This window comes from Mesocricetus auratus, unplaced genomic scaffold (genome assembly GCF_017639785.1).
Source record: "Mesocricetus auratus isolate SY011 unplaced genomic scaffold, BCM_Maur_2.0 Super-Scaffold_100009, whole genome shotgun sequence".
NCBI lineage: Eukaryota > Metazoa > Chordata > Mammalia > Rodentia > Cricetidae > Mesocricetus > Mesocricetus auratus.
In genome coordinates this window covers 30,460,473-30,477,573 of record NW_024429193.1, presented here as the reverse complement: position 1 = coordinate 30,477,573, position 17,101 = coordinate 30,460,473, and the positions used below count along the sequence as shown (strand labels likewise).

General features: G+C 42.0%; 1 protein-coding gene across 2 annotated transcripts in view; it reads right to left on the bottom strand.

Annotated features, from left to right (window-relative positions):
• The window catches only part of Ap1ar (adaptor related protein complex 1 associated regulatory protein), a 29,516-nt gene extending 18,260 nt beyond the window's left edge, over positions 1 to 11,256 (bottom strand). For both annotated transcript variants that reach the window (XM_040751806.1, XM_040751807.1), the window contains exon 1: positions 10,979 to 11,256. In XM_040751806.1, the coding sequence (XP_040607740.1) occupies positions 10,979 to 11,055 (77 nt within the window). In that variant the 5' untranslated portion in view covers positions 11,056 to 11,256. The remainder of the gene's footprint in view (positions 1 to 10,978) is intronic.
• Between the last annotated feature and the right edge of the window lie 5,845 nt (positions 11,257 to 17,101).

The window sequence follows — 17,101 nt, the reverse complement described above, 5'->3', positions numbered from 1 at the left end:
GAATATTCCAGAAGCGCTGTGTTCTGGCAGTATGAGTCCTGCTTCTGGTGTTAAATTGTCTCTCTGCCTGTAGCCATAGCCTGCATGCTTGAACAATCTGTCTGAATAACTATCCCTGTGTAGGCCTGCTGAGTGGTATAAGTGAATAATGGGAAAACATCCAGCAATACTAACATAACGTAGGCCATCCTAAAACCATCCTAAAAAGAAGGGAAGTAGCTGCTGAACAGCAGTTCCATCAGGTTTCGTCACTAGCACAAGCTAAGTTTCCTAGAAGTAAAAAGCGTATTGTATCTGTGTGGTCCCTCTATCCACAACTGGTCACAGTGACAACAAGCATAGTCCTGTCTGCCTGCCTGACCACATACCCCTAGACTTTATTTGATTGGCTCAGAGATCTCTGGAAACCAAACATAACTAATATGCTCCTGATAGCTGTATGGCTTCACTTTCTGAAAAGATGAGACTGAAGCCTTATTCACAAAGAACATATATTGACTCCTACAGTAATAAGAGCATATTGATTGGTTAAAGTACATACACAATTTGGCAAACTCAGGAACCGTGGTTTGTTTTTGTTTTTTTTTAAAGAGAAGCTTTACTGTGGGTTTTTTCTAAAAGCAAGTGGCTATTATATTTTAAAATGAATTATGGATGTCTTCATTTATTTAAGCACCGCTGGAGCCTGTACAGGCCATCTACAGGCATGTGCAGTATTAAATCTGATCAGGGATATTTGGCCAACTTTGAACCATATAAAAACTACAGCTGTTGTCAAATGCTTCCATGTTTTCTATGTGGCAGATATTTTGAACACGGTCACAAGGCAGATAGACGTTCATAAGTACCACTTCGATGACGTCTCCTTAGTGCACAGGTAGTGTGGCAGTCCACGCAAGTGCCCTTCAGTAAGCATTCTATCACTTAAGCAGATGAGTGACACCAAGATTCAAATCTTTCATACTGATTGCTAATAGTCTAAAAAACTTGAAACATATAGTTTTAGTACTTCCTACAAAAAGCTATCTTAACTTTTTATTTTCTACCTCAAAGTTCTGTTCCAGGGTAAGCTATTTGTCAATCACCCAAGATCCTTCCCCCTTCATCGTTAAAGTATCATATTAACCTTGTACCATAGTTATTAGCGTCCATTAATAATCACTGCTCTGTTTCACTACAGTAGTCAAGTGCATCATCTTTCAGATTCTTTACAGGTTTTTTTAAGAGCCTTCAGCTCTATTGAGAAGGTCCCCAGGGGATCTTAGAGATGATTTGCTGCTGTAAGAGGCCAACATGAAAGCCACTGAAGCAGCACAGAGAATGACAGCGGCTAGGACCACATCAGTAACAAAGTTCTGAGAAGGACTGTGAAGACAAGACAGGCAGAGTGTGCCAACAGAGGTTCGGTATGTAAGAAGGAGAAATCAAGATGGAGCTGTCAGAGATGAGCAAGGTCAGAAATAGAACAAGCACGAAGCCAGAGAGCAATGCCCACGGGAAGTCAAGACAGTGAAGAGTGCAGACGTCAAGTACACAGAATGTGCCTAGGGCTTTGAGTTACCCCAGAGCAATGTCCACTGTCCAGCATGACAGCCACTAGCGATAAGTGCTAGCAAGCACTTGAAATGCAACCAGTCTGAATTTGGAGGGCTATGAAATGTCAAGTTGAAGTGGATACTGAAGACAATACAAAAGTAACTGAAATATCTACGTCAGTAACTAAGCTTCTCAGCATATTTGCATCGTTAGATTCATCTTCTCGCCATATTTAATCCATCAATTCTACAGCTGAAAACATCACCACCCATGTTCCAGGACTAATGTGCAGCTTTGAGTCTAGATGTGTTCATTTCATAGGTAATGTCATTCACACGAGTGCTTTCATACATAAGATATGGCTGCATTTTTCATAAAAAAAGATTCTCATCATACAGTGGCAGTAAATAGCTGACAACATTTAAAAAAGTTTGGTCTAGTAATTTACATCACATTATCTGTATATAAAGGAAAACAGACATCCTACTTTTTAGTACTACTGCTAGCAAATAAGTCAGTCAGACTGTACAACAGTCCCTGAATTTACTTAAAAAAAACAAAACAACAAAAAACCCAGTCAGAATGGAAAATCTGATTTTTTTCTATCACGCTTGTAAGTGAAAATAGGAAGATAAAAACTTTTATCCTTTGCCTTCATATTTGCAGAATGTGAATAAAGATTCTGAATGTTTTTGGAAGAAGAGTTGGAATTTCTTTGATATAGATTTCTAACACAAGGGTTAAGAGAAGACACACTTAAGAAAGTAGGTAAGGGCCAAGCTTCTCAACTTCAAATTAATTTCATTTATAATAATACAACAATGCCATCAGATAACTCCCAAGTTCAGAGACTCTTGGCTTTTAGGCAAATAACAAGACGGCATCAGTAAATGTGAGGAGGCCCCCAGACCCTGCTTGTGGCAAAACTCAACAGAACAACGAATTATTCCTGCCAAGACACTGCTGCCCACCTTGGGTAGTTGAGCTGGGGATAAAAAAGAAGGGGGACACAAGAAAGGAAGGCTCTCTGGTTTGGACAAAATACATTGAAGTACAGTTTGTTTCTTTTTCTTTTTTGTTCCAATAACTATTTCAGGGAAGCAGTCATCCATTTTTCCAACCTGACAAGAGGCAATTGCCTTGTCATGGAGATGACTGTTTCACCTGTAGGTGCTCTATTCTCTTTCCCTATCTATCTTTGTGCCAATACATCTGTTTTTGTGCTTGTTTGTTTTTCAAGACAGGGTTTCTCTGTGTAGCCCTGGATGTCCTGGAACTCACTCTGTAGACCAGGCTAGCCTTGAATAAAGAGATGCGCCTGCCTCCGCCTCCCACTGCTGGGATTAAAGGTGTGTGCCACCACCACCTGGTTACTGCTGTAGTTTTTAATATTTCCTATCATTTATTCCTAGTTTCTTATATTTATTCCCATTGCTATAGTTAGGGGAATTTATGCACATTCTATTTGGTACAGGGACAAAGGGCTATAATGAAGTCCTTGTACAAATACTTGACATTTCATGTTAATGGGTTGGAAGAAAGTATCTTCTTAGTACTAAGAAAGTTAAGCAATGGAAATCCCTATTGGTAAAAGCATTAACTGGCATAAACTTGAAAAACTTTAATATTTAGTACTGATGAAGATGGGCATAAGCTATGAACCTGTCATTTCACTCCTGGAAATCTCCTGTATAGGCGTAGAAAAGGATAACATTAGAATGTGACTTGATGGTAACAGCAAAAAACAAAAACAAACAAACAAACAAAACCAAAAACCAAGGGAAAAAAAACACAAGTACCCTTGAAATAACAGAAATTTGCATCAACAGGAGAATGGATAAATTGTGGTATTATAGTATATAATCTAATGCTACACAGGAAGAGAAATGAGTGGGTGAACATGTATGAAAACGAGAGTTTTAGATGAGCGGCGTTCAAAGTCACTAAGCGCAAAGAAACATAACTAATATTTGCTATATTTAAAGTAATTATGAGGAACAAGACTATGATTCTTTCCTAAGTCTAGCTGGGTAAGCCAGCATTAAGAAGCTTGCTGCAAGTTCCAGGAACCACAAGAGTCTGGGGGGACTGAGTGGGGATGATGGAGAGTGAATGCATGAATAATACATGTAATCATCTTGAGGCCAGGGAAAAAGGCTAGGGTGGGTCAGTGAGAGAAGCAAACAAATGCTTAGCAGATAAAAACAAAACTAGGGGAAGGATTAGACAATGAGCGGTGGTGGCAGTAGTGTCACAATCCTAATGGGGTTACAATGAGCAAGAGGCAGAAGGCAAGAGTGGACACAGCACAAAAATAAACAACAGGCAAGTCAAAGACGCAAGAATTCCAGCAGTGAAAGGATTAGAACGTGATATGAGAAGTCAAGAGAGTCCCCAGGAAATATGGCAGGGTCACACAGAGCTGAGATGAAAAGGAAATATTCAAAGGTCACATCATATGTACATTTAACTCTTATCAACTCAGGCATATGCTCAGGAGAAAAGCGAGGCAAAAAATAACAGGGGTAAAACCTGATCACTGCTGTAACAAAATGCACACCTAGCACCAGGGTGCTCTAAACAGTGACTAAAGAAAGCAGAAGTGTTTTTTCCGTCTTAGTCTGGAGCTCTCCAAAGTTCAGTCATCCATGGATGACTTACAGATACTCCTTATGTCCCTGAGAGGTGTCTCAACATGAGACAGATTCCTGCACATTCCTTCTACTACTGAGAAAGTGAATGTGGGCTCAACATGCAAAGAGCAGCAGAGAAGCAAAAAAGAGCGTGGCTGGTACATGGGGCATTAATAAAAAGAATTTAGAATAGCCTGGAGCTAAAAAATGGAGATTCCTGCAAAGTTACTATCGTGTTATCAAGATAGATGCTAAGATAAATTTAAATCTTGCTGAAAATGTAGTTTTTAATGTTTTTCTGTTATGCTGTATGGTGGGTTAAAAAAACTTAAAACTCAAAACTACACATTGGTATTGTTGTTTTTTTAAAGTTTATTTATTTATTATGCATACACACACCAGATCTCATTTTACACAGTTATGAGCCACCATGTGGCTGCTGGGAATTGAACTCAGGACCTGTGGAACTCAGAGCCAGAGCTCTTAACCTCTGAGCCATCTCTCCAGCCCAGGTATTGTTCCTTATTTTATATCCTACCTGGTGAAATACAGTAAAAGACAATCATTCATATTTTGTTGAAGATTATAAATAAATGATGAGTATAGCCAAGGTAAATGGTTCCAAAGTCTACTAAAAATTAAAAGCCTTCCAAGACATCCCCCACACCAAACAAAATCCTGGGCAGGTTATAGATCATGTGCCTGGCAAAAGCTATTACAAAGATGACGATGGGCACTGTTTCCAGGGGACATCAAATATTTTGGTGGAGATTTAATCATTTGGATGTGAAGGGGTAAGAATTAACAGATGTCTCAGGGAGGAATGACATCAACACAAGTATGTCATGCCTATGGTCACAGGTCCAATTCTCTGCCTCATTGCCTGAGCTGACGCCCTGGCTGTCTTCTGCCCAGGTACCAGGACTCAAATAATTGGGCTTTCCTGGTCACTAGCTTGCACACGGCAGACAGTGACAGTTTGCACTAGAGCCAATCCCTCATAACAAATGTCATTGTATAGCTACAGCCACAAATGACAGTTATTGGTTGATATATGGTGTTCTTCTACAGGTTATGTATCAATGGAGGCCCTGACAGAACTGGTCATCCTAAAGTAAAAACAGTTACTATTAACAGTGCCTTCTGAATGATGAACTTTAGAAGTTTTCATTTTTATACCTTGCAAGAGCAGTGGACATAGGTCTTCTCTCTGTGTATGGCCAAGGCAGAAAACACAGGCTAAAACAGCCACTGCCTCTTGAGAAAAGCATGCTCTGGAAGAGTCCCGTCACAAAATGGGAGCTCAGGCTTCCAACTTCCACACTGAGTGAAGCACCTAAATCACCATCACCTGCTTTTGGAAAGTGATAAATGCCACTTCTTTTCATTTCTTTTTCTTCCTCTCTAAGTTACTGAATGAAAGGCAAAGCAACGTATTAATATGTGTAACATGAAAATCAATAAAAATTAATCTTATGAGTCAGATGGAGTATAACAGAAGGTAAATTACAAACAAGGTTGTGTTCTAATTACTCTCAAAGAGGAGGAATCAGCCCATTCCCAAATATGGGAAAAGGGTGGCTCAGAAGTATCAGAGCCAGGAATGTGAAAACAAATGACATATTTAAGAAACTATATTCACAGAGTTAACAAATATTTCCATCTACTATGCACTAGGAACTTAACTAGGAGCCAGGTATACAACAGGAAGCCAAGACCAGCGTGGACTCGGAATGCAATGCGCGTACTCAGAAGGCTAAGTAGGTAAGTGGAACTCAGGAGAGCAGACTGTGCCGCAGTGCTGTGAGCTCTTATTTCCAGAGGGCTGGTGATGCTTCGAGAAAACTCTGGAAAACAGTTCTTGACTTGCCAGTGAAACGATGAGTAAGCAGGTGTTATCCAAGTGAAAAGGAAGAAATAGATTCAAGGAAGAATGCAACAGAGACAAGAAAAGAAATACTGGGCAAGAAATAAATCACGTAAAACCTGAAAGACACACTGGAGATTTTCAGATTTTACCCTTTAGCCTAGAACTAGGATAAGCACTAAAATGAGGAGTCTAGAGGCCAATTCGATGTAGTAACTTCCTCAGTCGAAATTCCTTCTTCTCAGGCAAGTCTAGGTTTGTGTCATCTTGACAAAACAAACACAACTAGCCAGCACAGACACGGAGGTTGTAAAAACACAGGAGACACTGGGGGAAGGAACGGGTACTATGACCCTCAGGTTTACAGCTAAGGTGACTATAGAGTGGTCTTCTATGAAGAAGGCAGGGAACACAGAATACAAATGAAGGAAGAAAGGACTGAGAAGGAGAGTCAAGTGCAGCACTGCAAGGTGGATTTAGAGGCATACTTGACAGCGACTGGGAAGGGAGCAATGACAGTATTTCAGAACGCAGAAGAGCAGGCTGAACTCAGCGGGACACGAGCAGATAAAGCCATGTGTTTCACAGTATTACCCAAAAGTGCACTGGTAAAAAGTGTATTAAAGAAGAATAGGATCAGAACAAAGCCCTGGGAGTCTGTAAGCAGAACATGCCAGGTTTCTCATATCCATTTAAATCCACTTCTGTGAAAAGTAACTTGTGGAATTTCTGAAGCATCTTTCATCTGTAAGTTTTTCAAAGTCCACAAACATGCGCAGCAACGAAACAAATCCCTTACTCTTGGCACCACAGACTCCCGAATCCTAGCAGCACACATTCCGGTAAAACCTCACACATAAAGGCAAAGGGCGAGAGAAAAGTGCTCCTTAATCAGGGATGACACAGTACAGCTGGTGCACAGGATGCTAGCGGAGTGGCGAATCAGAGAATTGAGGAGAGTAAGGCTGGCAAGATAGGGTCGATATTATTTTCAAATGAAGGATAATATTTCATCAAAAAGTTAAAATATGAAGATTTGTGAATGTGTTGTTTTGAAACAAGAATATCTTCAATGTTCTTTTAGTTAATTTTTTTCTGATCTATTTGTTTTTATGTGTTTTTGCTGAGAACAAAGTCAAGTTACAGATACTCAAACACAGAAACGGACCATGACAAAACAGATACATGATGAACCCGAATGCCACACAACTCATCAGACTGCCACGGGAGAAAAACAAGACCTAGGAATTTAGCTATAGAAAACAGAAAGCAGCACAAGTCATTAAACAAGGAAACACTATGATACAGTGTAATTTTAGAAAGGCCGACTACTATGACATGCAGATAGTATGAGAACAACTGGAACAGACTGGGTGACAAGAAAGCCAACACTTAAGACAGAAAGGCATAGAGTCCAAGTGTATGAAGGGAGGCTAAAACAGGATCTAGGCAAGAGCATCTCTTTAGGAGGCCAAAAAGATGCATGAAGTGACAGTAGCTGGGAAGGCTGACGCTTCCTTGGGAGAAGCAGTACACATGTAAAGGTAATTAAATGAAGCAAAGACACCAGAAAGCCCCATTATCTGACAGCTAGAATGAGTAAGACTCATCAAGAAAGAGACAAAGAAAGAGAAGATAAAAGAGATGCCACAGAGATCAAGCCCACAGCTCCAAGAAGCTTATCATACAGACAGGGTCAAGTTGTTGAGCTATTCTTAAGTTCTTCACCGAGTGTCCAGGATAATCCACAGACACAGAGGGTAGCCAAATGTTATCTACAAAAGAAAGAGCTACAAGCTGTTACCAGCTGAAGATACGGGCTCTGGCTTCGGAGGGACTTTGACTGCAATCTCAGCCCTGTTATCTCGGGCAAGTTAAACTCTCTGAGCTTTGGTTTTCAGCCTATAGCACAAGTACAAGTTGAATAACAGTAATCTAGAAGTTCAAAATCCAAAATACTCCAAGCTCTAAAACCTTTTGTGAGCCAACATGAGGCCACAACGTGGAAATTCCACACCTGACTTCAATTGACAGGAAGACCGTCAAATTGCAGGAGCATTTGAGGCCTGCTTGGGTAACATAGACAACGTACTGCCTAAGCAAACAGTGCAAAACCATAGGCAGACTAAAGATACTATAAAATCATTTTCAAGTGTATAAGGAGTATATGAAATACAACTTCAGTCCCATGTCTAAGAGTATAGAAATGTTCCAAATCTGTGTATAGAAATATTTCAAAATCCTATTAAAAAATAAGAAATCGGTCTTAAGCATTTGGATAGACAGAGTACACAATTTTCGACAGCACTTGACAGAGTGTGCAAAAGAATAAATGACATAACACATAGTGCTTAGATTACTGCCCGGCACACAAGAAGTAGCTAAATATTGACGGGCACCAAAGTCATTTTCACTGGGAAAGGAAAAGCCAATCACTGTAAACTACTGCCTGGAAGCAAGTCTGCTGCTACAGCCCAAGGGGCTACTACCTGTTAAATAGAGCACTCCAAATATGATCACACCTCTGCTAAGTCATACAACTTAACTGGCCCAAGTGAGACAATTTTACAGCCATCTAAAGACAGGAGCTACTCTAGGTTCCTAAGAACCTATTTAAGAAAAGGAACACAGAGGGCTGGGGATGTGGCTCAGTTGGAGAGTGCTTTCTTAAAACAGACACCCTGGATTTAAGCCCTACACCGTATAAACCAGGCAAAGCAGCACACACCTCTAACCCCAGAATTTGGGAGTTGGAGGCAGAATGATTAGAAGTTCAAGGTCATCATAGATCATAGACAGGTACGTGCTAAAAGTTACACTTACACACACACACACTTTTCTAATATTGTCCAGAGAAACAAAACTGGCCAGCACATAAGGCTCTCCAAAATGGGCAGGTAAGCTAACCCCCTCAGAATATCAATATCCTGCTTCTTGACAGTAAGGCTTCCAACTTGCCTTAGCATTTATATTGATATTTTGAACAGTCAACAGTTATCTAACATACAAAATACTAGAACACATTCTAGTATAGTTGGTAATTATAGTGTTGAGACTGCATAGTGTAGTGTAAGTGATCTCATTTTAAGAGACTCCTGGGAAATCTGCAAGGCTAAGAAATTAGGCCTCGAATGACAAAGCACCCCTGTGGAGTCCAGCCTAAAGGAGCCTAACAAAGCCCAGAATGTCCTATTTTTTTTCTAGCCATAAGTACAGTGACAAAAAAAATCAAAGCAAGCTTTTGTGATTACTCAATTGTTTTACCTTTACAAGTAACCATTAACTATCCAGACGCATGCCTAAAAGAAAATGACTAACATAGGAACTAAATTGAAAAGCAGTTTAATTTCACTGTGTTTGAGTAACTACATGCTTCCAGGGTGCTGCTAAGAACTGTTAAGACTAATGTTAAACAGTAAGTTTACCAGAAGATTCATGTAGGGAACTCTTGAAAGCTAGCTTACATAGATGAAAAGAAACAGGACTGGTATTGGTCATATGATCTTAGATGTCAGCATCCACCGCATACAGGACTTACGCAAGGTGTCTAAAGCAAAGTACAGATTCATGACCAAGTATTATGGCATACGTACAGACAATGTACACACGACTCACTCATTTCCTTCTGTTACTCCCACCCTATGCTGCCAAGACTGTGCTTAACCAGTAGAATCCACAATTTCAATGAATAGCATATAATTAAAATGTAATTCGTAAAATCACTGTGGAAAATAAAGCAAAACCCAAGGTGCTTACAGAACCCAGGTCATGTACTCCAAAGTCAAATATAAAAACATTTTGTCTACCACAGAGTTCAAAACACTCCTTCCCAGAGTTAGAACGTTACACCATCCAAGGCAATAACCCATGAAAATGGTGTTATGTCCAGTTCTTTCATGAGCCTATTTGCATAACTTAATGGAAGGGTTCATTCATATAAAACTTAGCATAACTTGATTTTGGATCACAACACTAAACAGCTGTCACACCCCTGTGACGGTAACAGTGTAAAAATCAGGAAAATTAAAATACCAAACTAAGCAGAAGTCTTTTAAGTCCATTCACTACGATTCCAGGGATGCGTATTGTAAAGTATTAGCTACTTTGTATCACAGGTGATACACTTCCTGATTAGTGGATGGTATTTTATAATGTCTCCAAGACCCAAAGATTCGAATTACAAATCACTTGGTTTCAGTATGTACGCTGAAAGTTTCATGATACAATGCTATTGGCCGAAAACTTGGCAATATGCTTAAGAAAGTAAAAGGCAGACATGTTCTTTACATAAACTGGCTGGCTTAGATTTTCGGTTCTTGGTTTAAATTCCCGGAAAATACTTAGTAACAATAAAACCAACACCAACGCTACGTGCCCTGCTTCTCCACCCCTACCCCCCCATATTCTAGACAATAAAAGGTATAACAAGGAAATAATCATAAAACTTTGCTATTGGATGGTGTGGATAGAAAAATCTTAAGCATATCCCATTTTCACACAAGAGAAGTGACGTTGGGTGATACTTGGATTCGATTGCCAAGCACAGGAGTAGTAATCACTGCATGCTACCCTTCCCACATTTCTAGTATTGCTACGGAAAGCATCACACACTGCCGCACCAATCACTTAAACGCCCAGAGTGCACAGTGATCCTACTTCACCTGACAGTTCATCAGAGCCCGGCGCAGAAGTGACTTCTACTTAAAATTCACCTGAGGCAGCAACCTCGGGGCCAAAAGTCCACCTGCTCTGCAAAGGCCCAAAGGAAGATCAAATACAGAAGACAGAAGCTCTGACATTAAACAAACTCAAAAGTAGGGTGTGTCCGGGCGGCAATGCCGGGTGCACACAGGAGACGCTGCCTCCGGGGACACAGAGCGTGCACGGGGGCGGCAGGCACCATCACCGCCCATCCCCGGGCCGGGCCTGCGCTGCCGCTTACCCTCCGCCGGCTCTCTGCAGCCGACCCGCTTCCCGGCGGAGCAGCCCAAAGCACTGCGTCCAGCAGCAGTTCCCCATCGCATGCCGCCCAGCGCCGCCGCTCCTCCTCCTCCTCCTCCTCCAGCCCCGAGCGCGAGCCCAGGCGGAGCAGCTGCATCCGCGCCGGCCGGAGCGCGGCAGTTGGCGGCACCGGGAACAAAGGCCGCCGCTAGGCACACGGGTTCCGGGCTACAGGTCCGTGGGGTCCCGGATCGCCAGCCGCCCGCATGGCCCGCTCGCCAAACGCCCGCGCCGGTCACCGCCCCGGCAGCCGCGGGAGGCCCGTGCCGCCACGCCCCCGGTCGCTCCTGGGCTCCCATTGGACACGCTTCCGGCGGCCCCACTTCCGGCGGCCGGCGCGTGCGTCATTTCCTCCGGCTTCCGGCTTGCCTGTCTCAGCCTGGCAGGAGGCGCTGTTCTCGTCTGTGTTTGTACTCTTGCGTCGAACCCTGGTCGTAGACGGCGAATTGCCTTCTCCCCGTGGCGTTTCTGGCTTCTTGGTCGCTATCGAGCGGGGAGGATCCCGCGGGGAGCCTCGAGCGCAAGCGTGCGAGCCTCCCGCCTGCAGCAGCGGGTCGGAAGTGCCCAGTCCTGCACCACGGCTGGAGGTGGGGGCCCAGGACTCATCGCCACTACTTAGACCACACGAAGAGGTTTTTACTCCTCCAATGTTCTCGTTTGCGTGGCAGCCTTTATACTGCCAGCGTAGTGGAGAGACACTATTGTGTGCACTACTACCAGGTTTTCTTTCTTTTTTTTTTTTAATCAAAAATGGAACGTTTCCAGGCTGGGATGTAGCTCAGTTGGCTTAAGTGTGGTGGAAAATCTGCAATCCCAACACCTGGGACGTGGAAGCAGAATCCTAAATTCAGGGTCATCCTCAGATACACGTTAAGTTGGAGGTCATCCTGGAGTGAGTGAGACCCTGCCTTAAAATAAAAAAAGGTTAACAGAAATTTAAAGTGGGGAAGTCGAGATCCTGCGGGAAATCAGCAAAAGAGCTTGAGTTTTTCACGAGCGCTAGCCGTTGCGCATTCAAACATACCGCCTTGAAATGGGGCGAGGTTAAAGGTAGCGTTAAAAGCAAAAGACAGGAGTACTGTGAGTTGGAGGCCAGCCTGCTCTACAGCGCCAGTTCCGGCCAGCTAGGACTATATAACGAGAAATAAGGCGGATCTCTGTGAGTTCATATGTAAAATGATTGTTTCTAAATAAAAAAATGGGCGGGGTGTGGTGGTGCATACCTTTAACCCCAGCACTTGGGAGGCAGAACCACGTACTTATCTGGGAGTTTTAGACCAATCTGGTCTACATATTGGAGTTCCAGATCATCCAGAGTTTACATGGTGACATTCTGTTTCAAAAAAAAAAAAAAAAGTAATTACAGCTGCAGATTTTTTTTTTTTTTTTGGTTTTTCCAGACAGGGTTTCTCTGTATTGTTTTGGAGGCTGTCCTGGAACTCGCTCTGTAGACCAGGCTGGCCTGGAACTCACAGAGATCCGCCTGCCTCTGCTTCCCGAGTGCTGGGATTAAAGGCATGCTCCACCAATGCCCAGCACAGCTGCAGATTTGACAGGATACTTTTCATAGGTGCTCTTTAAAACCTCCATGAAAAGTAAATACTAATATTGCTTAAATCAGGACTTAGTTAAAGATGTGAATGGTCTTCAGAATCAATGTAGATGAATAAACCTTTAAAAACACCAACTTTGCTAAGCAAATCTAAGTAACTTAAAATAATAAGTCATTTACTTGTCAAGAAAGGTTTGCAATAAAATACCCCATTATTTTCAAGGGTGCAGTGACTTGCAAAACAGTGGGATGAAATCCCTTATTTTTCATGATAGTCTTTTACTTTAGATTTATATAGTTAAATAGAGAAATGAACTATATGGATGCTTAAAGTATGTTTAAAGACAAAAGGTAATTGTGTAACTGAATCACTAGCAGCTTGTTGTGTGCCTTATGGGGTGTGTGGTAAGTTAGCATAGTTGCTTAACATCATTGAGTACAAGACACTAGGTGATTTGCTTCCCTCTTTGCTCGCCAAACATTTCCATTCCACAAAAGAGACATTCACACAAATGGTTATATAAGTGGTGTGTTGCATTTATTGGGCAGAGATTATCTCAGATCTCTTCATGGCAAGCCAGAAACCACATTACTAATTAGAACAGCGAGAATTTAGCACAGGTTAGTGGCACTTAATGTTAGAAGTAGATTCTAACACAGATGTAGCTATTGCAGGGAACAACTACCACATCTGAAAAACCTTGGACACTGAACAAGGAAGGAATTTAGACATCCAGAAGTCCCTCAAAGACAGACACCAATTTCTGAGATGGTGCATAGGTGTTGTGGACACATGCTACCTTCCACTGAAGTAGCAGAGAAGGATGGAAGGTGCCTACTTTGAACCCACTCACTGTGCAGGAGGGTGATCAGCACTGCAGGAAACATGCAGGACTCCTTCCTGTTCATTCACCTGCTGCCGCACGGACAGGACAGTGGGAAGGGGGATATTATGTCTACACCAAGAGCATGCCTGCAGTGCATTCCATTGGAAGATCCTCACACAGTCGTTCAGTTAGAGTCTACAGGGTGCATATGTGACATCAAAAATCATGGCAAAGAAAGGTAAGAAAAGCACGGTTTCGCTATTCTGAAAACAAGAGCCTTGAACTTGCACAAAAAGAGGAGTTGAGACCAAGCACTGAAAAGCCGAAACAGTCACAAAATTTTGTCATCTCCTACTGTCCTGTCCTACAATACAATTTTAACAGTTTTCCCACTGAATGGTACATTCCATCATTCCATGATCCTTCCCTTCTCTCTAACCTGTTCTGTTATGTGGCAGTTATCTCTGAGGCTAACTCAGGAAAAAAAAAAACATGATAAAACTTCTGCCTAGTCTTGAGACAAGAAGAGGGGACTTAAGGGAATATGAGAGAAGAGAACCCTTCACTCCAAAGTAGAAGTTTGAAGCCTCTCACCAGCTGAAAAGTCAAGAATTCTAGCACAATTAACACTTGTTCTGGAGGTTGCCTACCTAAGACAATATTCCTCTCATAGAAGTATTCCAAATAAGAATGTTAAAATAGCAACTAACCACACTGTCTTAGGGTTTAGATTGCTGTGAAGAGACACCAAGACCATGACAACTCTTATAAAAGAGAATATTTAATTGGGACTGGCTTAGAATTCAGAGGTTTAGCCCCTTATTGCCATGTTAAGAAGCAGGGCAGCATGCAGGCAGACATGGTGCTGGAGAAGGCGATAGGAGGTCTACATTTTGATCTTCAGGCAGCAGAAGGAGACTGAGCCACACTGGGCATAGCTGGAGCATATATCACCTCAAAGCCTGCCCCTACAGTGACACACTTCCTCCAACAAGGCCACACCTACTAATAGTGCCACTCCGTATGTGCCAAGCACTAAAACACATGAGTCAATGTGGCCATTCCTGTTCAAACCACCACACATGCCTAAGACATGAACATATATGGCCTTCAAGTATGATCTTGTTCTTTTTCTAGCTATTTTCTGGGAATGTCACAAATAGGGCCATAAACTTTATTTACTGTAATATTATGTCTTAGCTGCCTTGTGTAACCCTTGTTTTTGATAAGGGTTTTACTTTATCAGCTATAATCCTAACCTGAGCACCTCAGGGACACGCTATCATATCATTTAAATTCCCTAATAACTCTTTGAGAAGTAACTCCTGAAGCCTTCAAAGGCTGCTGTAGAATAGCATACCTCTCTGAGAAGCCACACCCACATTTAGGTGTGTCTTAGCGTTTCCCCAGCACCTCTTTTCCTGTTAGCCCTGGAGCTTAAGTCCATCTTAGAATGTGTCGTAAGTAATTATGACTGCTTTATACTACTGACACATCCTGAAGTTATTTTCCATGACAAAAACCAAGAATGCCAGCTTCACCCATCTCTCAGAGGTCTTCAGTTACTGCAGGTGGCAGTGTGGAGCAGTCTCCACCTGGTGCCCACTCATTATCACGTAACTAGTACTCATAACTTCGCAAACCCGATTTCAGGCCACTGTATGAGGAGAAGTCTTAGGGAAACACACTTGTGATCAGAACTGTCTCTAAATGGTTCGTGCTTCTTGCCATGGGTCATAGCCAGTCTGATTCATGCAGTCCCCGAGCATAGTCAAACATTTGTTTTCATTTCAAATAATTGCTGTTTGATTTCAGTTCAATGTTTTCATTTTTCAGATTTAGACCTACTAAATATGGGGTTGTGAGTAATAATACAGTAGATAAACAGAATGCCCTGAAGATTTGAAAATAAGACACTTATTTTCCCACACAACAGCCATGGCATTGTCAAAATAGCAAGAGTGGAGGATAGGTTGGGATGTAGATGAGATACACTTTCTTCATATCCCCATAGTACTTGGATTCTTGGACCCAGTGGCTGAACGTAACAGGGAGTCAAAACTATGTGAAACTGTAATACCCTCCTTTGAACTATAAAGTCAACACAAAATGAAAAACACCAAACCAGCGCTCCAAGGACCACAGTTATTGTTTGAATGTTAGGCAAATTACAGGTGAATTGAAGCTTAAAGAAATGTGGCTTGTCTCTGTTCAACATGAATGTAGGGAGAATTGGAATAATTGCCTTCATGTCAAAGGAAAATAAAAGAACCTTACTCCTTGGGAATGATAGAGAACATAAAATAAAATTGCACTTTATCCTTAATGTTGCCTTTTAGACATGACAATTGATTAAACATTTTAAAATGAGCACAAAAATAAGTAGAAGAAGCCCCACATTCAAGAGAAGCAGACCTGAAGTGACCATTCAGACGTAGATCTAGTTGCTGGCCTCTGGCAGAGAGGGTTGACAGAGCTGTTACTGCTATGGCATATGTAGGCACAGCAGGTTAAGATGCGTGATATTTGAGGAGAGAATGAAATGCCACAAAGCAGGCAAGTTGAAAACCAAGAATTAATTACATTTTTATTGTGACAGCGCAAGGAACACATCAGTTGAGCTTGCCAGAAGATTGTGGAGTGACAACGTAAAGGAGTAGTTGACTTGAAAGCAATACACCCAAATTAAGAGAGCACAAGGACTAGGCAAATGATGGTACGGAAGAAGGCAGGGGGGCCATGTGACAGGGCACTGAACCAGTGCATGAGTTCCGGAAGAGGGAGAGAGAGGAGGAGGGGGACAACCATTTGAGAATCATGGCAAAACATTTGGGTTTTGTTTTACTTTTGCTTTTGTCTTTTTCCCCACTCAGGGACTCATGTAAGCAGGCTGGTCTTGAGCTCTATCTGTTGAGGAGGCTGCCTTTGAGCTCCTGATTCTCAATGCTTCTCCTTCCAAGCACAGGGATTGCAGGTGGCATCCCCATACCCAGTGCAAACGAATCATTGATACCTGATAAAACGTCAACCACAGATTTCAGAACCCTCAATGTACTCTAATGGGATAAATATAAAGACTATGCACTGAGGCCTGTGACAGTAAAACTTTAAAAACAAAAGAGAGAAAGAGAAAAGTGAACAACAAAAAGAAAAAAAACAACAAAAAACAAAACAAAACCCCAACAATAACAAAAACCACATATGAAGACAAAGAAGTGTGGCTCAGCTGTTAAAGGCCAGGCTCACAGCAAAAATGTAAGAGACAAAAACCCACAGCACAGGAGGAAAAAATCCACTGTAGGAGAAACAGCAGCAAGAAGGGTAGCTGAGGGTTGGCAGTTTCACTTCGGGAGAGCTTGACAGCACTTTTCCTGGATGGATCCTGAACCAACACCACGACAAAACACACTCCCAAACAAAGAAAGCACTCTCTAGAGTCATGCAAAGGTTGGAGAGAGGAGACTAATGGACTCTGTCAACCAGATCGAGGGAACATAGCTTTGAATAATGAAGGCAAAGAACACTTTCCAGTAAACACAAGCTGAGAGAATTCAACGCAACAGAGTTTTACTCCAAAAACAAAACAATAAAAATAAAACCAAACCAAAACCAAATGCTAATGAGAGCACACAAGCCTACAGGACACAATGGCAGATGGGTACCCAGATTATAGGAAAGAACAAAT